We start from the raw sequence: 26,597 nt of genomic DNA, 5'->3' as shown, positions 1-26,597 counted from the left end.
AGAGAGGGGTTCGGGTGGTACTCTTCATGAACACGCGACGAATCTCCGCCCCCATCGCCTCCGTCTTCACGGGTGAAGCTAGGAGGACTGCGTGGTCCATTGAAATCAAAACTTCCGCTGTAGGGTCGCTGTTGTCGCACTCGGATGCGGTCTCTACGGAGCCAGTCGATAGGTCGAACGGGCCGTAGAGAGTTTCGTCGGGCTCGATTGCCGCGACTTGGGGGGTGGCCGACTGGCGAGCCACCGCATGCCTCACCCATCGCTGAAGCCTTGATCGACCGGAACGTTTGCTCCGGCGGGCTGCAGGGAGGGAGGTCAGCACAGGAGCCGACCAATACTGCGTCGACGACTGTTGTAGGAGGACGCCATGGACGCACGCGTGAAAGTGCGTTGCCCCGCGGACGGGGAGCGCCTCGACGTCAAGTGGTGCTTCTTGGAGCCAAGCGGAGTCGTCGGCGACGAATACGAGCGTGCCGAGACGGATCTCGCGGCCCTCGGCCATACTTCCGCCTGAAACCATGTTGATGGGGATTGAAAAAATCGCAACTTCTCCAACAAGTCGCTAAGACACCTGGCCCACGGTGGGCGCCAACTGTCGTGGTTCTAAGTCTGACAGTAGAATGGGGGGTAGGGATGTAGAGGCAAGATCCTAGCTATGGAGGAGTTGTACACGCGAGTTTTACGAGTTCAGGCCCTTCTCGGAGGAAGTAACAGCCCTACGTCTTGGAGTCCGGAGGCGGTCGACTGGATTATATGCGTGTGAGTTACAAGGGGTGCGAACCCTTGTCCTAGAGGAGGGGTGGCTTATATAGAGTGCGCCAAGACCCCAGCTCCCCTCCGTTACACAGGGTTCAATGTTCATAAAGAGAGAGCGTTACAGGTAACGTCTGTGATGAAGTGCTACAAATGATCATTAAATATACGAGTAAATGTCCGACTGTTGTTGTGCAGAACGACTTTAGGTCTTCTTATACGTCGAGTGGTCTTTTATATGGTTGAGTGGTTGAATAGTCGAGTGACTCAAAGAAGAAGTAGTCTCCGAGTGAATGGTAGGTCGAGTGGATTGCACTCGACGCCTTTATTGGGTCCATCTTGTTTACTCTTGAACTTCTTTGCTTCTGAGACAAGGACCTTAGGTAGGACGTATAGGTCAGGCCTATTACCCTACCCCAGGTCTATGTCGTCATCATCTATGGCTAGGAAACTTAACCATCTTTGATGAACGAGCTAGTCAAGTAAAGGCATACTAGGGACACTCTGTTTGTCTATGTATCCACACATGTACTAAGTTTCCGCTTAATACAATTCTAGCATGAATAATTGTTGGAAATATGCCCTAGAGGCAATAATAAATTGATTATTATTATATTTCCTTGTTCATGATAATCGTTTATTATCCATGCTAGAATTGTATTGATAGGAAACTCAGATACATGTGTGGATACATAGACAACACCATGTCCCTAGTAAGCCTCTAGTTGACTGGCTCGTTGATCAATAGATGGTTACGGTTTCCTGACCATGGACATTGGATGTCGTTGATGATGGGATCACATCATTAGGAGAATGATGTGATGGATAAGACCCAATCCTAAGCATAGCACACGATCGTGTAGTTCGCATGCTAAAGCTTTTCTAATGTCAAGTATCATTTCCTTAGACCATGAGATTGTGCAACTCCCGGATACCATAGGAATACTTTGGGTGTGCCAAACGTCACAACGTAACTGGGTGGCTATAAAGGTACACTACAGGTATCTCCGAAAGTGTCTGTTGGGTTGGCACGAATCGAGACTGGGATTTGTCACTCCGTGTAAACGGAGAGGTATCTCTGGGCCCACTCGGTAGGACATCATCATAATGTGCACAATGTGATCAAGGAGTTGATCACGGGATGATGTGTTACGGAACGAGTAAAGAGACTTGCCGGTAACGAGATTGAACAAGGTATCGGGATACCGACGATCGAATCTCAGGCAAGTATCGTACCGCTAGACAAAGGGAATTGTATACGGGATTGATCGAATCCTCGACATCGTGGTTCATCCGATGAGATCATCGTGGAACATGTGGGAACCAACATGGGTATCCAGATCCCGCTGTTGGTTATTGACCGGAGAACGTCTCGGTCATGTCTGCATGGTTCCCGAACCCGTAGGGTCTACACACTTAAGGTTCGATGACGCTAGGGTTATAGGGAATAGATATACGTGGTTACCGAATGTTGTTCGGAGTCCCGGATGAGATCCCGGACGTCGCGAGGAGTTCTGGAATGGTCCGAAGGTAAAGATTAATATATGGGAAGTCTTGTTTTGGTCGCCGGTGTTTTGGTCGCCGGAAAAGTTTCGGGGTTTATCGGTAACGTACCGGGACCACCGGGAGGGTCCCGGGGGTCCACCAAGTGGGGCCACCAAGCCCCGGAGGGCTGCATGGGCCAAGTGTGGGAGGGGACCAGCCCCAGGTGGGCTGGTGCGCCCACCAAGGCCCAAGGCGCAAGGGAGAGGGAAGGGGGCAAACCCTAGGGCAGATGGGCCCTAAGGCCCACCCCTGGTGCGCCCCCTCTCTCCCCCCTTGGCCGCCCCCCTTAGATGGGATCTAGGCTGGCCGCCACCCCTAGGGGTGGAAACCTAGTTGGGGGCGCAGCCCCTCCCCTCCCCCTATATATACTTGAGGTTTGGGCTGCCCAACACACATGAGTTCCTCTCCTTCTTGGCGCAGCCCTACCCCTCTCCCTCCTCGTCTCTTGCGGTGCTTGGCGAAGCCCTGCTGGAGTCACCACGCTCCTCCACCACCACGCCGTTGTGCTGCTGCTGGATGGAGTCTTCCTCAACCTCTCCCTCTCTCCTTGCTGGATCAAGGCATGGGAGACGTCACCGGGCTGTACGTGTGTTGAACGCGGAGGTGCCGTCCGTTCGGCGCTAGGATCATCCGGCGATTTGGATCACGACGAGTACGACTCCATCAACCCCGTTCTCTTGAACGCTTCGCGTAGCGATCTACAAGGGTATGTAGATCCACTCCTTCCCTCGTTGCTGGTTCCATAGATAGATCTTGGTGACACGTAGGAAAATTTTGAATTTCTACTACGTTCCCCATCTACTACGTTCCCCAACAGTGGCATCATGAGCTAGGTCTATTGCGTAGATTCTATGCACGAGTAGAACACAAAGTAGTTGTGGGCGTTGATTTTGTTCAATATGCTTACCGTTACTAGTCCAATCTTGTTTCGACGGTATTGTGGGATGAAGCGGCCCGGACCGACCTTACACGTACTCTTACGTGAGACTGGTTCCACCGACTGACATGCACTAGTTGCATAAGGTGGCTAGCGGGTGTCTGTCTCTCCCACTTTAGTCGGAACGGGGTCGATGAAAAGGGTCCTTATGAAGGGTAAATAGCAATTGGCATATCACGTTGTGGTTTTGCATAGGTAAGAAACGTTCTTGCTAGAAACCCATAGCAGCCACGTAAAACATGCAAACAACAATTAGAGGACGTCTAACTTGTTTTTGCAGGGTATGCCATGTGATGTGATATGGCCAAAAGGATGTGATGAATGATATATGTGATGTATGAGATTGATCATGTTCTTGTAATAGGAATCATGACTTGCATGTCGATGAGTATGACAACCGGCAGGAGCCATAGGAGTTGTCTTTATTTATTGTATGACCTGCGTGTCATTGAACAACGCCATGTAATTACTTTACTTTATTGCTAACCGGTAGCCATAGTAGTAGAAGTAATAGTTGGCGAGCAACTTCATGGAGACACGATGATGGAGATCATGGTGTCATGCCGGTGACAAGATGATCATGGAGCCCCAAGATGGAGATCAAAGGAGCTATATGATATTGGCCATATCATGTCACTATTATTTGATTGCATGTGATGTTTATCATGTTTTTGCATCTTGTTTACTTAGAACGACGGTAGTAAATAAGATGATCCCTCATAATAATTTCAAGAAAGTGTTCCCCCTAACTGTGCACCGTTGTGAAAGTTCGTTGTTTCGAAGCACCACGTGATGGTCGGGTGTGATAGATTCTAACGTTCACATACAACGGGTGTAAGACAGATTTACACACGCGAAACACTTAGGTTGACTTGACGAGCCTAGCATGTACAGACATGGCCTCGGAACACAAGAGACCGAAAGGTCGAGCATGAGTCGTATGATAGATACGATCAACATGAAGATGTTCACCGATGATGACTAGTCCGTCTCACGTGATGATCGGACACGGCCTAGTTGACTCGGATCATGTAATCACTTAGATGACTAGAGGGATGCCTATCTGAGTGGGAGTTCATAAGATGAACTTAATTATCCTGAACATAGCCAAAAGGTCTTCGCAAATTATGTCGTGGTTCGCGCTTTAGTTCTACTGTTTAGATATGTTCCTAGAGAAAATTTAATTGAAAGTTGATAGTAGCAATTATGCGGACTAGGTCCGTAAACTGAGGATTGTCCTCATTGCTTCATAGAAGGCTTATGTCCTTAATGCACCGCTCAGTGTGCTGAACCTCGAACGTTGTCTGTGGATGTTGCGAACATCTGACATACACATTTTGATAACTACGTGATAGTTCAGTTAAACGGCTTAGAGTTGAGGCATCGAAGACGTTTTGAAACGTCGTGAAACATATGAGATGTTTCGAGGGCTGAAATTGGGATTTCAGGCTCGTGCCCACGTCAAGAGGTATAAGACCTCCGACGATTTTCTTAGCCCACAAACTAAGGGAGAAAAGCTCAATTGTTGAACTTGTGCTCAGATTGTCTGAGTACAACAATCACTTGAATCAAGTGGGAGTTGATCTTCCAGATGAAATAGTGATGGTTCTCCGAAGTCATTACCACCAAGCTGCTAGAGCTTCGTGATGAACTATAATATATCAGGGACATATATGATGATCCTTGAGATATTCGCGATGTTTGACACCACAAAAGTAGAAATCAAGAAGGAGCATCAATTGTTGATGGTTGGTGAAACCACTAGTTTCAAGAAGGGCAAGGGCAAGAAGGGATACTTCATGAAACGGCAAATCAGCTGCTGTTCTAATGAAGAAACCCAAAGTTGAACCCAAACCCGAGACTAAGTGCTTATGTAATAAGGGGAACAACCACTGGAGCAGAATTACCCTAGATACTTGGTAGATGAGAAGGCTGGCAAGGTCGGTAGAAGTATATTGGATATACATTGTGTTAATGTGTACTTTACTAGTACTCCTAGTAGCACCAGGGTATTAGATACCGGTTTGGTTACTAAGTGTTAGTAACTCGAAATAAAAGCTACGGAATAAACGGAGACTGGCTAAAAGGTGAGATGACGATATGTGTTGGAAGTATTTCCAAGGTTGATCAAATATCGTACGCTCCCTCTACCATCAAGATTGGTGTTTGCATTGAGCACAGACATGATTGGATTATGTCTATCGCAATACGGTTATTCATTTAAGGAGAATAATGGTTACTCTGTTTATTTGAATAATACCTTCAATGGTCTTGCACCTAAAATGAATGGTTTATTGAATCTCGATCGTAGTGATACACATGTTCATGCCAAAAGATATAAGATAGTAATGATAGTACCACCTACTTGTGGCACTGCCACGTAAGTCATATTGGTATAAAACGCATGAAGAAGCTCCATGTTGATGGATCTTTGGGCTCACTCGTTTTTGAAAAGTTTGAGACATGCGAACCATGTCTATTGGTGTATATGCATGAAGAAACTCCATGCAAATGGACCGTTTGGACTCACTTGATTTTTGAATCACTTGAGACATGCAAATCATACCACATGGGCAAGATGACTGAAAGCCTCGTTTTCAGTAAAATGGAACTTGTTGGAAGTAATACATTTTGATGTGTGCAGTCCAATGAGTGCTGAGGCGTGTAGTGGATATCATTATGTTCTTACTTCACAGATGATTTGAGTAGATGTTGAGTATATTTACTTGATGAATCACGAGTCTGAATTATTGAAAGGTTCAAGTAATTTCAGGGTGAAGATGAGAGATCGTCATGACAAGAGGATAAAATGTCTATGATATGATCATAGAGATGAATATCTGAATTACGAGTTTGGCACATAATTAAGACATTGTGGAAATTTTTTCACAACTAATACAGCCTGGAACACCATAGTGTGATGGTGTGTCCGAACATCATAACTGCACCCTATTGGATATGATGCATACCATGATGTCTCTTATCGAATTACCACAATAGTTTATGGGTTAGGCATTAGAGACAACCACATTCACTTTAAATAGGGCATCACGTAATTCCGATGAGATGACACCGTATGAACTATGGTTTAGAAAAACCTAAGCTGTCATTTCTTAAAAGTTTGGGGCTGCGACGCTTATGTGAAAAAGTTTCAGGCTGATAAGCTCGAACCCAAAGCGGATAAATGCATCTTCATAGGACACCCAAAATAGTTGGGTATACCTCCTGTCTCAGATCCGAAAGCAATAAGGGATTGTTTCTAGAATCGGGTCCTTTCTCGAGGAAAAGTTTCTCTCGAAAGAATTGAGTGGGAGGATGGTGGAGACTTGATGAGGTTATTGAACCGTCTCTTCAACTAGTGTGTGGCAGGGCACATGAAGTTGTTCCTGTGGCACCTACACCAATTGAAGTGGAAGCTTATGATAGTGATCATGAAACTTCAGATCAAGTCACTAACAAACCTCGTGGGATGACAAGGATGCGTACTACTTCAGAGTGGTACGTAATCCTGTCTTGGAAGTCATGTTGCTAGACAACAATGAACCTACGAGCTATGGAGAAGCGATGGTGGGCCCGGATTCCGATAAATGGCTCGAGGCCATAAAATCCAAGAGAGGATCCATGTATGAAAACAAAGTGTAGACTTTGGCAGAACGGCTCGATGGTCGTAAGGCTGTTGAGTACAGATGGATTTTAAAAGGAAGACGGACAATGATGGTAAGTATCACCATTAAGAAAGCTCGACTTGTCGTTAAGATTTTTTCCGACAAGTTCAAGGAGTTGACTATGATGAGACTTTCTCACTCGTAGCGATGCTAAGAGTCTGTTGGCATTATATTAGCGATTACTGCATTATTTATGAAATCTTGCAGATAGGATGTCAAAACATTGTTTCCTCGATGATTTTCTTGAGGAAAGGTTGTATGTGATACAACCGAAAGGTTTTGTCAATCCTGAAAGATACTAATAAGTATGCAAAGCTCCAGCAATCCTTCTAAGGACTGGAGTAAGCATCTCGGAGTTTGAATGTATGCTTTGATGAGATGATCAAAGATTTTGGGTGTATACAAAGTTTATGAGAAACTTGTATTTCCAAAGAAGTGAGTGGGAGCACTATAGAATTTCTGATGAATATATGTTGTTGACATATTGTTGATCAGAAATGACGTAGAATTTCTGGAAAGCATATAGGGTTATTTGGAAAGTGTTTTTCAATGGAAAGCCTGGATTAAGCTACTTGAACATTGAGCATCAAGATCTATAAGGATAGATCAAAATGGTTAATGGTACTTTCAAATGAGCACATACCTTGACATGATCTTGAAGGTGTTCAAGATGGATCGGTCAAAGAAGGAGTTCTTGCCTGAGTTGTAAGGTATGAAGTTAAGACTTAAAGCTCGACCACGGCAGAAGAAAAAGAAAGGACGAATGTCGTCCCCTATGCTTTTGTCATAGGCTCTATACGGTATGCCATGCTGAGTACCGCACCTGATGTGTGCCTTGCCACATGTCTGGCAAGAGGGTACAAAGGTGATCCAGGAGTGGATCACTAGATAGCGGTCAAAATTGTCCTTGGAGTAATAAGGACATGTTTCTCGGTTATGGAGGTGATAAAGAGTTCGACGTAAAGGGTTACATCGATGCAGGCTTTAACACCTATCCGAATGACTCTGAGTAGCAAATCGGATACGTATAGTGGAGCAACCATTTGGAATAGCTCCAAGTGGAGCGTGGAAGCAACATTTATAATATGACCTAGATTTGCGAAGTACATGCGGATCTGAATGTTGCGGACCCGTTGACTAAAACCTCTCTCACAAGCAAAACATGATCAAACCCAGAACTCATTGAGTCTTAATCACATGATGATGTGAACTAGTTTAGTGACACTAGTAAACTCTTTGGATGTTGGTCACATGGCGATGTGACCTATGAGTGTTAATCACATGGCGATGTGAACTAGATTATTGACTCTAGTGCAAGTGGGAGACTATTGGAAATATGCCCTAGAGGCAATAATAAATTGATTATTATTATATTTCCTTGTTCATGATAATCGTTTATTATCCATGCTAGAATTGTATTGATAGGAAACTCAGATACATGTGTGGATACATAGACAACACCATGCCCCTAGTAAGCCTCTAGTTGACTGGCTCGTTGATAAATAGATGGTTACGGTTTCCTGACCATGGACATTGGATGTCGTTGATGACGGGATCACATCATTAGGAGAATGATGTGATGGACAAGACCCAATCCTAAGCATAGCACAAGATCGTGTAGTTCGCATGCTAAAGCTTTTCTAATGTCAAGTATCATTTCCTTAGACCATGAGATTGTGCAACTCCCGGATACCATAGGAATACTTTGGGTGTGCCAAACGTCACAACGTAACTGGGTGGCTATAAAGGTACACTACAGGTATCTCCGAAAGTGTCTGTTGGGTTGGCACGAATCGAGACTGGGATTTGTCACTCCGTGTAAACGGAGAGGTATCTCTGGGCCCACTCGGTAGGACATCATCATAATGTGCACAATGTGATCAAGGAGTTGATCACGGGATGATGTGTTACGGAACGAGTAAAGAGACTTGCCGGTAACGAGATTGAACAAGGTATCGGGATACCGACGATCGAATCTCAGGCAAGTATCGTACCGCTAGACAAAGGGAATTGTATACGGGATTGATCGAATCCTCGACATCGTGGTTCATCCGATGAGATCATCGTGGAACATGTGGGAACCAACATGGGTATCCAGATCCCGCTGTTGGTTATTGACCGGAGAACGTCTCGGTCATGTCTGCATGGTTCCCGAACCCGTAGGGTCTACACACTTAAGGTTCGATGACGCTAGGGTTATAGGGAATAGATATACGTGGTTACCGAATGTTGTTCGGAGTCCCGGATGAGATCCCGGACGTCGCGAGGAGTTCTGGAATGGTCCGAAGGTAAAGATTAATATATGGGAAGTCTTGTTTTGGTCGCCGGAAAAGTTTCGGGGTTTATCGGTAACGTACCGGGACCACCGGGAGGGTCCCGGGGGTCCACCAAGTGGGGCCACCGGCCCCGGAGGGCTGCATGGGCCAAGTGTGGGAGGGGACCAGCCCCAGGTGGGCCGGTGCGCCCCCCCACCAAGGCCCAAGGCTCAAGGGAGAGTGGAAGGGGGCAAACCCTAGGCTCAGATGGGCCTAAGGCCCACCTAGTGGTGCGCCCCCCTCTCTCCCCCCTTGGCCGTCTCCCCTAGATGGGATCTAGGCTGGCCGCCACCCCTAGGGGTGGAAACCTAGGTGGGGGCGCAGCCCCTCCCCTCTCCCTATATATACTTGAGGTTTGGGCTGCCCAATACACATGAGTTCCTCTCCTTCTTGGCGCAGCCCTACCCCTCTCCCTCCTCGTCTCTTGTGATGCTTGGCAAAGCCCTGCTGGAGTACCACGCTCCTCCACCACCATCATGCCGTTGTGCTGCTGCTGGATGGAGTCTTCCTCAACCTCTCCCTCTCTCCTTGCTGGATCAAGGCATGGGAGACGTCACCGGGTTGTACGTGTGTTGAACACGGAGGTCCCGTCCGTTCGACACTAGGATCATCGGTGATTTGGATCACGACGAGTACGACTCCATCAACCCCGTTCTCTTGAACGCTTCCACGTAGCGATCTACAAGGGTATGTAGATGCACTCTCCTTCCCCTCGTTGCTGGTTTCTTCATAGATAGATCTTGGTGACACGTAGGAATTTTTTTGAATTTCTGCTACGTTCCCCGCCAATAATAATCATTTATCATGATATAAGGAAATATAAATAACAACTTTATTATTGCATCTAGGGCATATTTTCTTCACTTTGGGCCTAAGGGAAGGCATTGTGGAGTAGCAATTAGATGACAAGTTGCTAGAGTGACAGAAGCTTAAACCCTAGTTTATGCACTATTCCGTAAAGGGCTGATTTGGATCCATATGTTTCATGCTATGATTAGATTTATCTTAATTCTTCTTTTGTAGTTGCGGATGCTTGCAAGAGGGGTTAATCATAAGTGTGAGACTTGTTTTAGTAAGAACAACACCCAAGCACCGGTCCACCCACATATCAAATTATCAAAGTAAAGAACGTGAATCAAACAAACATGATGAAAGTGACTAGATGAAATTATCGTGTGTCCTCAAGAGCGCTTTGGTTATTATAAGGGATCATTCCGGCCTGTCCTTTGCTACAAAGAGGATTGGACTACCTTGTTGCACCTTTGTAACCGTTACTATTTATTGCTTGTTACAAATTACCTTGCTATCAAACTACTTTACCGATAATTTCAGTGCTTGCAGAAAATACCTTGTTGAAAACCGCTTGTCATTTTCCTTCTGCTCCTCGTTGAGTTCGACACTCTTACTTATCGAAAGGACTATGATTTATCCTCTATACTTGTGGGTCATCAGATAGCTATATTGTTGAGTTTAATTATGATCCTACATGTAACTATCATGAGAGAGGCAAATATGGTTATAAAAACTTTCACGTTACTCAATTGCCTCTCTTGATGTTCAAATTGTTACTGTTTCGCCTTTCTTCGTTGCATATCCTTGTTTGCATATGCTAAATATTGCTTATTTTGATAATTTGTTTAAATATGAAATGCCCATGCACAGGGAGTGGTTAAACTTAAATGTGTTAGTTACAAGCTATACGATGTTTTCTTTGTGCTACAATTCTTATCATTTATGCGAGCATCATTAAAATTCCAGCCTATCTTAATGGCTATAAAGAAAGAGCTTGTTAAGAGACAACCAATAGTTATCATTTTGTTTTAGTGTGTCTACATGATTATTGCTACCGTAGTAATTATGTTTATATCTTCTCTTTTAATTTTTGTGACAAGTAAAGCCTTTAGGGTGATTTGGATGCTTATTTATTTGGTTATGTGTAAAAATAGAAACTTTTGCATCCAGTATATGAATTTTCCATTATGTAGTGGAACGTGATTAATTGCTGAATTTTTTAGACAATACTGCTATGCAAATTGTCTATGTTGTCTAAAATTTTCAGATTTTTAGACTTACAGAAGCATGATAAAAAAATTAGATCTTTACGCAGTCTTCTGTTTTTCATGGATTCTGTTTTTATCATATTGTTTGCTTATCCTCTATTATTAAATAGTTGCACGAGCTACCTATTTTTCCTCTTCATACAACTATGCCACATCATCAAGTCATGCATATGGTCATAATTTACCGTTTATGCACTAATCTACCCATGTAGCCATGCCATGTCAATAATCATGCACAATGTTTCACTAATATTTAATATTTGTGTGGTCATAGACGGTATATACATATACATTGGACACTTGGAGCGAATATAGCAAAATGGGTCCGAACGTATATTTTATCATATATTTCATAGGTTTTATCTATGCATATGTTTTATCAAGGTTCCCGCCGCAACTCACGAGGCATCATCTAGTTTTTAAAAAGTTCATCCCCAACACAAGCAATTCTTTTAACATGCATCCTTCCACCTCATCAAGCGCGCCATGTTAGCATCCGCTAGCAGTGTTTTCAGCCATGCACCATATCTACTAACTTTAATTCTTATTACAACATGCACTCTCCCACCTCACAAAAACATGCATGCATGTATGCCATCACATAATTATTCACGTAATTATCCGTGTTGTGCATCTTAGGCAAATTCTCTATATCTAAGGGAGTCTCCCAGTAACGTATTTATCTCAGCATGCAACCAGGCCAGGCTAAGGCCCACCGCAACATGCAATCATGCATGCAAAAACCACGCTACAACATTCAATGATGGATAAGAAAATATTTTTCATTTTATTCTACTTATATTCAATAATATTTTATTATACATAATCAGATGTAATAAGTCATGTGTATTTTAAATTTAGGTTCGTATGTCATCAACGCTGCAGCAACGCAGAAAGCTAAAATACAAATAATAATGGTGTGTTAAGATTTCACATTCTTAATCATCTTTATCGGGTGAGTTATCTTTAAAATTATCAAAAGCAAATGACTCATTTTTTCCGCTGGGGTCATATGAATCTTGGTTAAGGATAAAATCATCGACAACTTGAATCTTTAAGATTATCAAAATCACACATTTAAGGTTTCTCATATTTGAAATTATCAATAACTTAAATCCATAGAGATTAGATTATAACATTGTTTTATTGCTCCTCAATTTAGTGTACATTGTATATATCATTGTGTTTCTAATATAATATCTTCAATAATAACTTTCTACGGCCACGAGTAGTGCGGTCACATACGAGTATATGGTTCCTATACTTATCTTTATTGTTTACGAATTTTATCTTATCACCTGCTTTACAGCTCATAACACACGCACATACGTGTTTAAGAGTAGAGATGGTAACTTGTCTTGGACGCGTCTTCGTCTACCATTCACGAGTTCTATTTTATCATCCGCTTTACAACTCACAAATATGTATTGACGGTTCTAAGAGTAGAAATGGTAACGTGTCTTGGACGCGTTTCCGTTCATTATTCACGAGTTCTATCTTATCACCCGCTTTACAGCTCACAGACATGCGTATACGGCTTTAAGAGTAGAAATGGTAACTTGTTTCGGACGCGTTTCCGTGCTTCACGTGGTCTTCCGTTTCTTCGATATATTATTATATCATTTTTTGTATTTTAGCTTTCTATTTGATTTCTTTTACAATTATTATTTGTATTTCAACTTAATAAAACCCCAATCTTGAATTCTTAGGCAGCAAAACTAGCCCGAAGAGGGAATACAGACCAGAGAGAAACCACCCCAAAACCAGAACAAACCCTCCCTCCCTCGCCTTCCCAGGCCCCCTTCCCCCCCCCCCCCCCCCCCCCCCCCCCCCCCTTCGGCGGCAAATTCAAGCTCGGGAGCTCGCAACCGTGGTTAGCACCTCTCTACCCATATTCTCTGATAAGCTCCAGCCTTTAACCGGAACTCTCCGGGATTCCTGATATCTTCTCCTCGCGATTTTTCTGCGCCAAGATTGATTCGATCTTGCTCGCGCAGGGAGTACATATTTCTCTAGGGTTTTAGCGGGTCCGCGAAGGAGCGGACTTAGGCGGAGCCTTCCTGATGGCGGCCGCGAAGGCAGATGCAAAGGCGGAACCAACCGCCACAGGCGGCGGCGGCGGCGGCGGCGGCGGCTCGTTCACCGAGGAGAGGCTATCCGAGAAGCTCAATAAGCTCAGCAGCTCAGCGGCGAGCATCCAGAGTATCCTTTTTATTTATTCAGACGTCCTTATCGCACGCTCGCAAATTCAGCAGCATAGCTTGTGGTTTCTCCTTGTTGCAGTCTTGCTTGTTTTAGTATTATGGTGAATAGAACCCTAAACTGCAAGGTGGAAGAGGACAAAAAACTGTCCTACAAGATCCCGTGGTGTTCCATGCCTGCGCCATTTGATTGGTTAATTTGAACGGTCTTCTTTTCTCCATAAATGCTTAGTATTGTTTATTGGTGTGCACGAGTACAACTTTTTTTTTTTTGACGGAAAGCACGAGTACAACTCATAAGAATGCATATGGGTGTAGTTGTAAACTGACTAATATCTCTGTAGCTCCTGGATTATTATTTTGATCTCCCAGGCTTCTTATATGAGAAACTTAGTTCTATCTGTCGTATTTGAAATGTATATAAATGAGCCTGAGTACATGTTTCGGATATTCAATCAGTATCGGGGCGTATCAAGTACGTGTCGTACTTTTTTGTCTGAAGGAAAATTTGTGCGGTAATTTTGGTTTGTTGAGTACTTGTGTTTGTGCTGTCAATGCTCGCTTTCCTTCTATTTTAAATCCTGGGATAAAGATGTTTAGCACTGTTGACTTTGAATGATGGTCTCTACAAGAAATGACATGTGATGGCAGGAACTGTTAGGAGTCTAAATTGCAGTGCAGTAGCCCTCTCTAGGTTGCCTGGAGTTCTCGTTGCCTAGCTAGCAAATTAGTTTGCACAACTTTTAACGTCCCCGCTTCCTCTAACATGGGATTAGAGTTAGAATGTTGTTCAAAAAATCAAACTATTCCTTCTGGTTGCCAGTTGACCTACCCCACTCCACTTGGTTAGTTGCTTGAACAATCTTTATGGCATAATTATTTTGATGGTATGTATCTATTATGTCTCCAGGATTGCAGTAACATTTTTCTGCACTGATCCACTGAGGTTGCATTGGCAAAATATCTCAACTTTTTTAATGTTGTCGATCATATGCCCTTGACTTTGAGCCAGTTAATCAGTTGGCTGAACTGTATCTTACACCATCATTGGTTACACAATCACAATAGACAATTTATTGGAAAGGGTATATTTGGAGTTTGAGGAAGAAGAGAGCGTTCATCATGCAAATGCTTTCCCATGGACAAAAATGTGGATCATATGATTGTTTGCATATCTTTGTGCTTGTGTCTTCTGTAAATAAGTCTAAGGCACGTCATGCTATACATGCTATATGCTAATGTTATATCATTTTAAAAACTTAAAAGTTACTCTTTGTTTATCATTTCAAACATTTAATCAAGTCTTGTGAAGCTACAAAATACAAACTTTGGTGTGTTTCTTTGCAAACGACTCGAGTTTTTAAGCATAGTACTCCCTCCTTTTGTGGTCTCCAACCCTTCTAATTCTGCCAGTAGGTATTTAATATGCGAAAACGTTAATTATCAAAGTCAAACGGGATGACTGAGAGTGCGATATTAACATGTGGTTGGCCAGGTTACAGATATGGCAAAGAATTCTGTATTAACATGTGGAAGTATGAGTATGTGTCCCACTTTCTTATATGATGGTATACTCAACTTTGATTTACTTACATTCTGTGCTCTGATTATATTTTCGTATGACATGGATAAATTCCAGTTTTCTGGAGTATCGAATGTCAGCTTTAGTTAGTTGCTTTTCTTTATCCTATGCTATGCAATATATACTGCCGTAGCTTGTCTATTGTATTCCTTTATTCATAAGCAGCACTTTCGAATTGGTGCATATTTCATCGAAAGAGAGCCAGAAGGGTTGTTGATACATGGCAGAGGCAGTTTAATAATGCAACAACCGATAAGAAAGTATCATTCCTGTATCTGTCAAATGACATCCTGCAAAACAGCAAACGCAAGGGAGGAGAATTTGTGAATGAGTTCTGGAGGGTTCTTCCTGGGTTACTGAAAGATTTCTACGAAAATGGGGGACAAGATGGAAAGAAAGTAGTGGCAAGATTAGTAAGTTGCTTCTATTTCATAGTTAAGAAAGTCCATTTGTTCTCTAGACTTTTCCAGGAATTCTGAGGGGTTGAAAACGTGGCGGTGCCATCATAATGCTACAGTTACCATCAACTTAGTTGTTTAGTGAACTATTAGGATGCATATCATGCTGTTGTATTTTATTTTGACTATTCATCTATTATCCTGATATTCACGCACTACAAGAGTGAAATTACCTTTTGTGGTGAATTTAAGAAATAAATTCATTATTGTGATTGCAAGGCCAAGATCCAAAAGAATTAACTTCTCAATTTTGTTGGGCTGTATCTGCAGATAGGGATTTGGGACGAGCGGAAGGTTTTTGGAACACGGAGTGAAAGTCTGAAGGACATTCTTGGTGACAATCCTCCTGCATTAAATAGCAACAGCACTACTTCAAATCCTACCTCCAAGCCCTCTTCAGTTTCGAAATCTTCTCAGAGGGATTCCAGTCCAATAATAAAAGTAAAGTGTCAATTCTTTTCCACTGACATCATTTTTGTTCCTCTTGTACTTATTATTGATTCAGTATATTGGGATGAATTTGGGAGTGATAGCTCTTGTTGTTGTTTGTCTTTCACTGTAGAAACTGACTGTTAGCGGGATGCCTGAAAAGATTATAACCGCATACCAATCTGTACTTGATCAATATTTTGACGAAGACACAGCTTTAAACAAATGTAAGATTACAGTGGGTGTTTTGGAGAAGATGAATAAAGATGTAGATGAGGCTTGTACTAATGGTAAGGATTTTGCTTGCTTCACTAAGTCCAAATGTTAGGGACAACTGCCTGCCATCGTGTAATGTTTAACTCGCTTTTTTTTCTTGCGTTTGTTATCTTGATGTGTCTTGTGTCATGATTGTTACAGTACTATTTTACATCCAGTTCCATCACTATTTAAAGCTACTACATGCTACCCCACGCTGCTGCGGGAATTGAATATATTTCGATGAGATTGGAACATGAATATTTGGATTAATAATATGAGAACTAAAACTGAACATATATATGTTTTGTTGTATTTGAGTTTTTTGACTATCTATTTGACCTGTTATGGCGCTGCTAGAAGGAGGGCGCGAGAGGGCCGGCCGGGGGCCTTTTTGCCCACGGCCGGGCAAGAGGGAAGGGATTTCCTTCTTAATTCTTGCTTGATTAGATTGATACATCTCCTCTTTTTATATAGAGAGGTTTACTTGACTCCCAAGCAAGGCTTACTTGACCCCTAAGTAAGCGACTCTTATCTCTAATTAACCCTAAGACTAACGGGCCCATTAGGCCCATTACGTACTCTAACACTACACCCCACCTGGACATGCAGCTTGTCCTCAAGCTGCAGCCTAACCAACTTATAACCATGACTCGACGCAACCCAAACCTAACACCTAAAAACAAGCCTTTTACATCTCGGCTTGTTTTATTATTCTCAACCTGAAATGGACTGGGACGCTTTATTTTGGACCCCTTAACAAAAAGTGGACACCATCCGCACGTCGGACATGCACGTGTACAGCCACCTGGATCCCATGGACACCATCTGGACAAAAGGAGTGCATGTGTAGGACCACCTGGAAGTGGTCGCAAGAGTGACCAGCAGAGGCGCCCTTGCGGCGCCCGGTGACGGAATGCAGTGGTGCTACGTGGTGCGCTGTTGTCGGTGACACCATGCCTTCTTCCTGCCGGACGACTGTTGGTCTGCACCGCACAGGGAAGAGTGGGGGGCTTGCGATGGAGAATGACGAGGAGGGGTGCGCCCCCCCAACTGCCAATGTCGCAGACTTGGAGGTCGCTGCCCGTGGGGAAAACATCATGCCCGCTGCCCGTGGGGGAAACCGCATGCCCAAGATCCCCGGCGCAGCGGATGAGATCAAGGTCCTTTGCGCAGCGAAGGGCAACTTGGAGGAGCGGCAGCTGCAGACCACGCATCTCCCGCACACGCCGACGCGCAGTAGCCTGCAGCCTCACCGCCGCCGACACGTGGCGGGTAGCGATCCAAGACGGAAGCGGTGACGGCGACGGCGGGGACTGGACTTGGTGGAGCGGGACTCCCGCCGGCACGGTCGATGCGGGGCCGGAGCTAACCGGCGGTGGCTGCTGCAGCGGCTGCGGCGGTGGCGCACCGGGCAGCGGCAGCGGCAGCGGCTGCTGCGGCGGAGGCCGGCAGGAGCGGCGGCTGCCAGTGCAGCCAGGGCTGGGCGGTGGTGGCGATGGATGGCAGCTGCAGTGGCCCGGCGAGCGCGGCGAAGGCCGCCTGGTGCGGCGGCTGCCACGGCAACCACGGCGGCGCAGGGGCGGCGATGGGCGCTGGAGGCGCGGCAGGAGCCGGCCCCGGCCACTGCGGGGCGGCGGTGGGCGACAGCTGCAGCTGGGGCAGTAGCGTCCCAGCGAATGCCGCGGAGGCCCTTGGATGCGGCGAGTACCACGGCAGGGCCGGCAGCCCGGCGGTGGCGGTCAGCGGCAGGGGCGGCGGCGGCCCGTAGGGGCTGGCCAGGTACAGCCGGATCCCTTGGACGGCTGTGACGAGGTCGTTGAGGACCCCGGTGATCTCCTCCGGGGTGTAGACGGCGGACGGTGATGCGGTGGAGGGCGCCGAAATCTGGGCGGTGGCGGCGCCGGAGGATGCGACCAGCGGCGCGGACGGGGAGGGCAGCGGCGCGGTGTAGATGGCCAGCGGCGCGGTGGTGACGGTCGGCAGCGGAAGCGACGGGGTGGGAGGCGACGAAGACATGATCGGAACTGAGCTACCTGATACCAAATTGTTATGGCGCTGCTAGAAGGAGGGCGCGAGAGGGCCGGCCGGGGGCCTTTTTGCCCACGGCCGGGCAAGAGGGAAGGGATTTCCTTCTTAATTCTTGCTTGATTAGATTGATACATCTCCTCTTTTTATATAGAGAGGTTTACTTGACTCCCAAGCAAGGCTTACTTGACCCCTAAGCAAGCGACTCTTATCTCTAATTAACCCTAAGACTAACGGGCCCATTAGGCCCATTACGTACTCTAACATGACCCTTCCCCGGACCCCTGCGCAAGCGGGAGCTATGTGCACCGGGCTGCCCTTTTTTATATTTGATTATTGTATAGCGTAAAATATTTATTGAATATATGTAGTATAATAGTTTTCCCGTGCATGGTTGCATGTTGAGGTGCGTCTTTTGCTATGAATGGCTGCGTATTGAGGTTGGTCTTTTCCCATGCATGGTTGCATGTTGAGGTGCATCTTTTGCCATGAATGGCTGCGTGTTGAGGTTGGTCTTTTCCCATGCATGGTTGCATGCTGAGGTGGGTCTTTTGCCATGAATGGTTGCGTGTTGAGGTGGGTCTTTTCCATGCATGATTGCATGCTGAGGTGGGTCTTTTGCCATGAATGGTTGCATGTTGAGGTGGGTCTTTTCCATGCATGATTGCATGTTGAGGTGGATGTTTTTTGCATGTCGAGTGAAATAGGTTAGTGGGGAACACATACTTCGTTACATACGATTTGGTGGGTGTTCTTGAGAAAAAATAATGGAAATGGAGAGGATTTGTATGTTGATGAATCGTTCATAATGCCGTGATCACGTGGGCACGTTAAATGAAAGAAATGATGATGGTTAATGTATTTGTATTCCTTTAATACACAACATCCACGTTCTTTTCATGTTATGCATCGAAATAGTGGCTCTTTGATGTCCATTTTGTCATAATTGTAGTTTGCATGCTAATATCAAAACCATATACTCCATCCGTTCCTAAATACAAGTCTTTTTAGAGATTTCAATATGAACTACATACGGATGTATATATACATATTTTACAATGTAGATTCACTCATTTTGCTCCGTATGTAGTCCGCATTGGAATATCTAAAAAGACCTATATTTGGGAATGGAGGGAGCACATATATTTTGCATGGTTTATAGAGTACAAGAATAGACTCGTATTAGTAATTCCCCTAGCCATGTTCTTGAGCTATTCACCTCTGATAATCTGGAACTTGAAATTACACTAGAATTCTGGGTCTCCAGAGTAAGAAAAAACTGGATTCAAAAAAATTCTGATGCTTTGACAGTACTCCCTCCGTAAAGAAATATAAGAGCGTTTAGGTCACTCTTTAGTGATCTATAAACGCTCTTATATTTCTTTACAGAGGGAGTATAATACAATGCGACATCATAATTTGTTTTCACTTCATCACTCGAGTATAAGTATCCAATAGGTAGTGCTAATGCTGGAGTAATTTTTTCCGTAGATATCCAGCAAGCGTCGTCGCTGATATCCAACCTTCAAGAACAGGAAGCAATCCTGAAGCAGTGCATTGAGCAACTTGAAAGTGTTGATGCGGCAAGGATAACCCTGATCAGTAACCTAAAAGAAGCCCTTAGTGAAGAGGTCCTTAGAACCTTTCTTATCATCTTTGAAATGTTCTATCCTGATTGTTTATGCATACCATCTAGCTTGCAAACAAAGCTTTATATTCTTTCTTTTTTGTATGTAATAGGAAAAAAAGTCGGAGCTTCTTCGCAATCAGTTGCAAGTAAGTAATATTCTCATACCCACTACATGGTATCATCCTTTTTCATCTGTCATGAACTCTTGATCTGGCCTGGGAGATCACATCTGCGGTCATTATTTTTTTCTGATGCCTTCTGCTCTTATTGCTCAACTAGAAGTGGAAGTTCACTAGGGAAATACATGATTGTGTTGTGCATTTTATTGGATTCATCAGCGTCCTCATTATGGTTCCTGTTTGCCTTGTGCCAGCCATATTTGTCCATCTTGCGATGATTTGGGCACCATTATAGAAACTTGATGCTTGTTAAGCGCCCCATGATATGCAGGCATAGCTAGAATTTTGCTGTGTCATTGACATTCTGTTGAAGTTTGCAGATTTTTGGATAAGTATTGAGTGGTGTAATAATTGTTAAAGAAAGAAAACAATATAAGAAGCACATGTATATGCAAAGAGAATCCTCTGGCATAGTTGTGTATGCAAGGAGAACCCTCTCTAAGAGCATCTCTAGCAGATCCCCTATCCTAAAAGTTCAAAACGCATCCCATTTCCTTATAATTTTTAGGGGATTAAAGTTTGATTCATCTAGCAGATCCCCTAAAACTTAATCCCCCATATTTATATTTGGCTCACACAATTCATCAAACGCCTACACTACATACGCACACACAGCTCTAGTATACCCTCGGATGCCTCTTTTTCTTGACAGTATCTGGTATACCCTGATTGACAATCGAACTCTCCTGCAAATACTTCACATGCTCTGAAATACTTAGAGCCAGTTCGGATCTTCTCCAGCTTCACGGAATAGCTAGCTTCCCGAGAAGCCAGCTGCCGCCAGCTTCCGAAGGGAGAAAGATGCGTTCGGCAGCACCGAGGAGCTTCTCTCGGTCAGAATGGGCTGACAGCCCAGAAAGCAAGCCCAAGGCCCAGTTCGGTGGCTCATCACGAGAGGAAAACTGTACGAGGAGAAGAAAATGTTTTGCGGATGCCACTTCGGAACGGCATTCCAACGTAATTTAAAGCAACTTCCCCTTCTCGTTTACGCGAAGCTGCGCTTCGGCTGCTCCAGAAATTTGCACTGCGGGTCCCTCGTTCTCCAGAAGCGGGATTCTCGGAGCTGTCCCGTTCGGGTGGCTTCTCGCTGGCTGGATCGTGGAGGAGATCCGAACGGGGCCTTAGTACCATTGAACTGCACATTATGAACAAAATTCTCATTTGAGAAGTCACCTGCAACGCTTGCTTCTCAAATGTATGAACAGCAGCCACTATGTATTCAGTATCCAACTGCAACCCATTTGTCGCTTCAGCAACTTGCAGCTCATGCTGCTTGTGTGACAATGGCGCCACAATCCGGTTTGTCAGCTCTTGAGACGCATTGCAATGGCGCCGCAATGCGGAGCATCCCGAATCTACACTGCGGGCTCCTTCTCTGCAGGCTCATCCGTCATACACGAGGAGTCTGCCGACCAGGCCTCAACGCCGCCGTACGTAGCCTCCGCTTCAACATCACGCCCCTCGTCGTCCTCGACATCCTCGTCAACATTGGCGCTCTTCCGCTTCCTGGCGTAGTGCTCAAAGAAGGCCTTCCGTGCGATGGATCCGGGGCGTGACTGCCCCGCCGCCTCCTAGAGGTACCGGTTGTGTTCGAACGCTGACCGTCGGCCCCACGCGAGTGGCTTGGACAGGGACTGGGTCGTCGAGGAGCACCTCGTAGGAGCTGTGCAGGCGTGCGTCTGTGGGGAGGCTGTTGTCGGCGGCGAAGAGGCGTGCATTGGCCTCAGAGCAGTGGCCACGGCGCAGGCTGGTGCAGCGAGCAGCATGATTTGTGGGAGCTTGCGCGTGATGAAGCCCATGATGGCGAAGCACACCAGACGCGGCGGCTCCTCTGTCTGTTCGATAAGTGCGGCGGCGCCGGAGCCAAATTCTCCGCCGTCGGCGGGATTCTGGTGTCAGCGAGGGTCGCTGGAGGGGGAGGGGTCCCATTTTCTCGGTCATCGGGGCGGCGGACAGCCGGCGGTGCGGGTTCCGGTGGGGGCGGTGTGGTCGGACGGGAGCCGAGTGTATCCCCTGTTTATCCTGAGAGTTGCCCTCGTTGGACTAAACATAGTCCAGAGGGTGGCCTTTTCAAGGGATGTTTCCTTATAATTATATAAGGAGTTATACGTTTAGGGGATCTGCTAGCTAGGGGTAAATTCTGTAAACGAAAATTCCCCCCCTCAAATATAGCTTTTAAGGGATCTGGTAGAGACCCTCTAATAGGGTAGGTAACAACTACTGAATCTGCTGTACGGTTCTGCTTTGCAATGGAAGCTAGTAAGCTAGCCATGGTCTGATTGGGAAGTGGGTAAATGTTGACTTACATGTTTTAACCTCCCACTTCAAGCACAAATCTGCCTCTTATGGCTTGCAAGCCCCCATTGCCGGGAGGCTTTTTCATTACAGCAAGCCACCTCCCGCTTAGACTGCTTAGGGTTACATGTTCTTATGAGTTGTGAAGCTAACCAGCTTTGCATTAGACAGTTTGGGGGCTCTTTTGGGAGGGATATGTTTACATGTTCAGAACCCGAACAGGCTTTTTCAATACAGCAAGTCACCTCCCGCTTAGACTGCTTCAGGTTACATGTTCTTATGAGTTGTGAAGCTAACCAGCTTGCATTAGACAGTTCGGGGGCTCTCTTGGGAGGGATATGTTTACATGTTCAGAACCCAAACATGTAGGTTCTCTGCATATCTAGTATCCATTTCTGGTCACTTGTTACTGTAGTTTTTGTATGAGGTTACAATTAACTTTCTTTAACATTGCTATCTACCATCTCAGTTTGCACTATTTTTGTCTGTCTCTGTAGTGTCCGTTTTAGGAATTATTTAAGAAATTACTTAAGTGATTTGCAGCTAATCAGAGTTATTTGACACAGGTTGCTCGAGCAGAGGCTGAACATGCCGTGCAACTAAGACAACGATTTGGTGGTGCCCATGCCATTAATGGGGCATGGTCTAGTTCTAGTACGCTCATGACCACTATCCCGTCAGAGCAGACTGCTGCGATGATGCAGAATGCAGCAATAAGCCCAATAACTCCCCAGTTTCAACCACCACATCCAGCAATCCCGCTTTCCGCCACAGCCAGTGCTGCAGATGATGAGCCCAAGAAAACGGCAGCAGCTATGGCAGATAAACTTGCATCTTTGGCATCTCCGGAGCAGGTGCTCTCCTCCATTTTGGCCTCCCTTGCTGCAGAACAAGCTGCTTCCATGAATGGCGGCCCGCCTTCCGTAGAGCTCTCGGAAGGGCCTCCAGGCTTCCAGATACCAAAGAGGCCTAGAATCGAGAATCCTACGCAAACCGGTGATATGGGTGCTCCCCCTTTCTTTGGGCAATTGCTGCAGGCACAGCAGAATGGAGCAGCGCCTACTTCTCTTGGAGGCATGCAGTCATCGATGCAGGCAAATCAAGCACTGGGCGCATTTGCACCACTTCCCCCTCCACTGCCACCTATGCTGCCGCCACTTCTGCAGCAATTCAGTCAAAATGGTGGAGGAATGTTCGGAATGGGACCTTTTGGGATGCTGGCCAGCTCTATGCCACCTCCACTGCCGAACATGCTACCTCCAGGTTTTCCAAGACCAAGTGGGCCGCCACCTCCACCTCCTCTTTCACCAGCCCAGAATCAGAGTCAGACCCAGCAGCAGCAGCAATCTCCACAGGCACCGCAGCAATCCCCAACATCAACTGGTTTCTTTCCAACACCAGGCATTGGTTTCTTCCCTCCGGTTCAGATGCAGCAATCACCGTCGGTCCAGCGGCAATGATTACATAGCAACTGTCAGGCTAAAAAGGTGTCAGTTTCGGCCTAATTTTGTATATTAAGCAATAATTCCAGAGTGTTAGTTGGCAGGTCTGCAGGCAAGCAGGATCATCAATGCTTATGAGTCGGAAAGGTTTGTAGAATAGGTCGGTGGTTTGTGTGATGTATAACCGGTAACTTTTCCGTTTTGGTTGAGGAGGTTCATCATATGAAGTGGTTAAGACTCTTCTTCGTTGATCTGTGGCTCCTTAATTAGTCCTGAGTCAAACAAATGTTGCTGCTTGAAGAGCTGTGAACATTGGGCTCCTCAACGTGAGAACTTACCAGTGGCTTTGGAACACATGTTATAGACCTAGTCTCATAGATCATGTTGTTTGTTTAATTTAAATCATTTAGACTAACATTTGTTTACATTTATTTATTGATTCAAATATAGTGTTTCGTTTATTATGTTGTTTCTTGTGCAAGTTTGCTGTTTTTCCTTGGGTCGGTTCTTTCTGAGTGAGGGTCTGGATGTGCTGTCAATTCAGACTTCAGAGTAATTCAAATTGGCAAAAAGTGAAGCTGATTTAGAATAAGAGTGGTAATTCAAGGGAGGTTAAATCAACAAAATTGGAGACAAGGAAATCCATCAGAGCAGTTTCATTAACTGCAGAACTCATATCTAGTTAGTATCTATACACAAAAAATAGTCTATAGACAAAAAATTGTCTCCAACTACTACTCCTGTGAGTGCTAGGTAATTAAGAGAGGGAACCAAGAGGCTGCTCGCCTGCTAGCTAGCTGATGATCAACCAACTAATTATTCCTGGGATTTGCATTTGATCTCCCCACAGGCGGCAGCGGCTTCGCGCCGGCGTTGAACTCCACGCTCGGCTTCGCGTTAGCCGCCGCGGCCGCGTGACGGGCGCCATTGACGTCGAAGGAGTTGGTGGCCGTGGCGCTGCTTGGCTGCTGCTGCAGCAGCAGCCTCCTAGCGGCCGTGGGACGACGACGGCGACTCTGGGAGGATGGTTGTCGTTGTGCCGCGGCAGTGCGGCCGTCGTTGTCGAGAGGCGAGGCGGTCGTCGGCGGTGCTGCGGCCTTAGTCCCCGGGAGGAGGAGCTGGAGGACGAAGATGGTGGAGAGGAGGAGGAGCGCGCTGCGCCGAGCCATCATGACTAGGAGGTGGAGTCTGGAGAGATCGGAGTGGCGTGCCTCTTTATGCGTTGGCACTCACACTCTCGCTAGCTACTTGGCGGGAAGGAACATGCAGAGAACATGCACGCGCTTCCCCCCTCTTCGTTTCTTTTCTTGGCCGTGGATGATTGGGATGGAGGAGTCATCAGGCAGGCATAGCATATCGGAACGTGTCGCCACGAGATCTGAATCCCGTTTCTCGAATAAAATCTCGTGGAAACTAGCTTTTTTTTTTGAGAAATTCGTGGAAACTAGCTAGTGTAGGTAGCTTCGGATGGGTTTGGGGACGATCCAAATGTAAGTCGACCCGCAACCAATTCTCTCTTTGGTTCCTATACTAGTAAAATGGCTCGTGCGTTGCAATGGAAAAAAAAAATACCGCACGGCCCTAACTCAATAATCATGACTAAGACCCTAATAAATCTTGCTGAGACGTCTTTGTCGGCACAAGATGACAAATCTATTTTTCTTTCATGCAAGATTTTATCAAGGCGTACATGCACGGTTATTGATGGTTTTTTCGTCTCCAATTTAGCTTTAATGAGGTGTTCATTGCAATCCCGGTCGGTGTCCGTACGAAAGAAAGCGGGATCGTGCACTATTGATTAAGGTTTCCGCCTAAATAGCATTTAAAAAATATATAACAATTAAAATAACATCATATTCATACTCTATGCATTTTTCTAATCAAATTTCATATATACCATGTTAAAATTAGAGTTGGGGTTTAAAAATATGGATATTTCAAAAAAGTACTATTTGTTATAGATGGATTGTAGGTTAATTTTTGGAACAGCAGGGGTTTTTCTGCTAAAACGCAAAAAACAATTCATTTTCGGTGAGTTAATGGTTATGTGCGGATTATATACCAAAAAATAAAGGGAGTTTTCTATAAAACAGTAAAAAAAGGTTTGTTTTCTCACTTAAACATGATGGCGAGTAAATTACCTGAAAACAGAAAGGAGATTTTTTGTTAAAATGTTGATGGCGAACGAACATAAGCAATATGTATTTTATTAGTAGGTATAGATATCTCGCCCGACCCGCTTCTGCGAGCGGTAGGGGTGGGGTGCGAAACCCTACCCACACTGCAGCCATCCCCCCTCCTTGTCCAGCAAAGCCCGACCGGCATAGGCGGCGGGGCCCCCTCTTCTCACTTCCCTCGGGGCGGGCTATTGCGGAACGACCTCCTCAGGTGGTTGCATGACGTCGGCAGCGGCGGGTAGCAGCGGCGTGGTGGGCTGCTGCATGGTGCATCTCCGGCGGATGCGTGTTCTACGGGCGTCGTTTTTTGCCGGGAACGGCATAGGGGCGGCGTGGATGACCTCAGCGGATTTGATGGTCTGTCAGGTGGTCATGTGTGGTGAGTGCGGGCTGGGTTTGGTGGTTGGCATGAGATCAGGTGGCCGACGACCTGTGGTGGTGCTTTGGTCCCTTCTCGCGGGCATGGAGGCGGGGTTAGGGCATGTACAATGGTAGCATATGGATACAGGTGCCTTATGACAAAAAGTAATTTGAAGTATATGTGTTGATTTTTTCTCCCCAATACAAGCTACTACTAATGGATCTTATCAAAAAATAGAAAGTAACTTTCACTACACATGCATCCCTTCTCTTCATTTTAACTTTT

General features: G+C 45.5%; 1 protein-coding gene across 2 annotated transcripts; it reads left to right on the top strand.

Moving 5' to 3' along the window:
- The first annotated feature begins 13,002 nt into the window (after nucleotides 1-13,002).
- LOC125508647 (splicing factor 1-like) lies at nucleotides 13,003-24,238 on the top strand. 2 transcript variants are annotated; one of them, XM_048673408.1, is made up of 8 exons: nucleotides 13,003-13,148; nucleotides 13,273-13,477; nucleotides 15,224-15,471; nucleotides 15,787-15,957; nucleotides 16,079-16,235; nucleotides 19,720-19,859; nucleotides 19,969-20,004; nucleotides 22,899-24,238. In XM_048673408.1, the coding sequence occupies exons 2-8, from the start codon at nucleotides 13,339-13,341 to the stop codon at nucleotides 23,790-23,792; spliced, it is 1,785 nt and encodes a 594-aa protein (XP_048529365.1). In that variant the 5' UTR covers nucleotides 13,003-13,148; nucleotides 13,273-13,338; the 3' UTR covers nucleotides 23,793-24,238. The 2 variants fall into 2 exon arrangements, with proteins under 2 accessions (XP_048529365.1, XP_048529366.1); XM_048673409.1 differs by having other exon boundaries at nucleotides 13,018-13,148; nucleotides 13,249-13,477.
- Nucleotides 24,239-26,597: the final 2,359 nt, after the last annotated feature.

Source organism: Triticum urartu, chromosome 5 (genome assembly GCF_003073215.2).
Source record: "Triticum urartu cultivar G1812 chromosome 5, Tu2.1, whole genome shotgun sequence".
Classification (NCBI taxonomy): Eukaryota; Viridiplantae; Streptophyta; class Magnoliopsida; order Poales; family Poaceae; genus Triticum; species Triticum urartu.
This window is presented reverse-complemented; position numbering and strand designations above follow the sequence as displayed.

What these genes read in the sequence shown, in the direction of transcription:
- LOC125508647 (XM_048673408.1), top strand. Translation starts at nt 13,339, where the DNA reads ATGGCGGCCGCGAAGGCAGATGCAAAGGCGGAACCAACCGCCACAGGC. An exon ending in CTCAGCGGCGAGCATCCAGA is followed by an intron (nt 13,478 to 15,223) that starts GTATCCTTTTTA and finishes ATTCATAAGCAG; the next exon opens with CACTTTCGAATTGGTGCATA. An exon ending in ATTCCAGTCCAATAATAAAA is followed by an intron (nt 15,958 to 16,078) that starts GTAAAGTGTCAA and finishes CTTTCACTGTAG; the next exon opens with AAACTGACTGTTAGCGGGAT.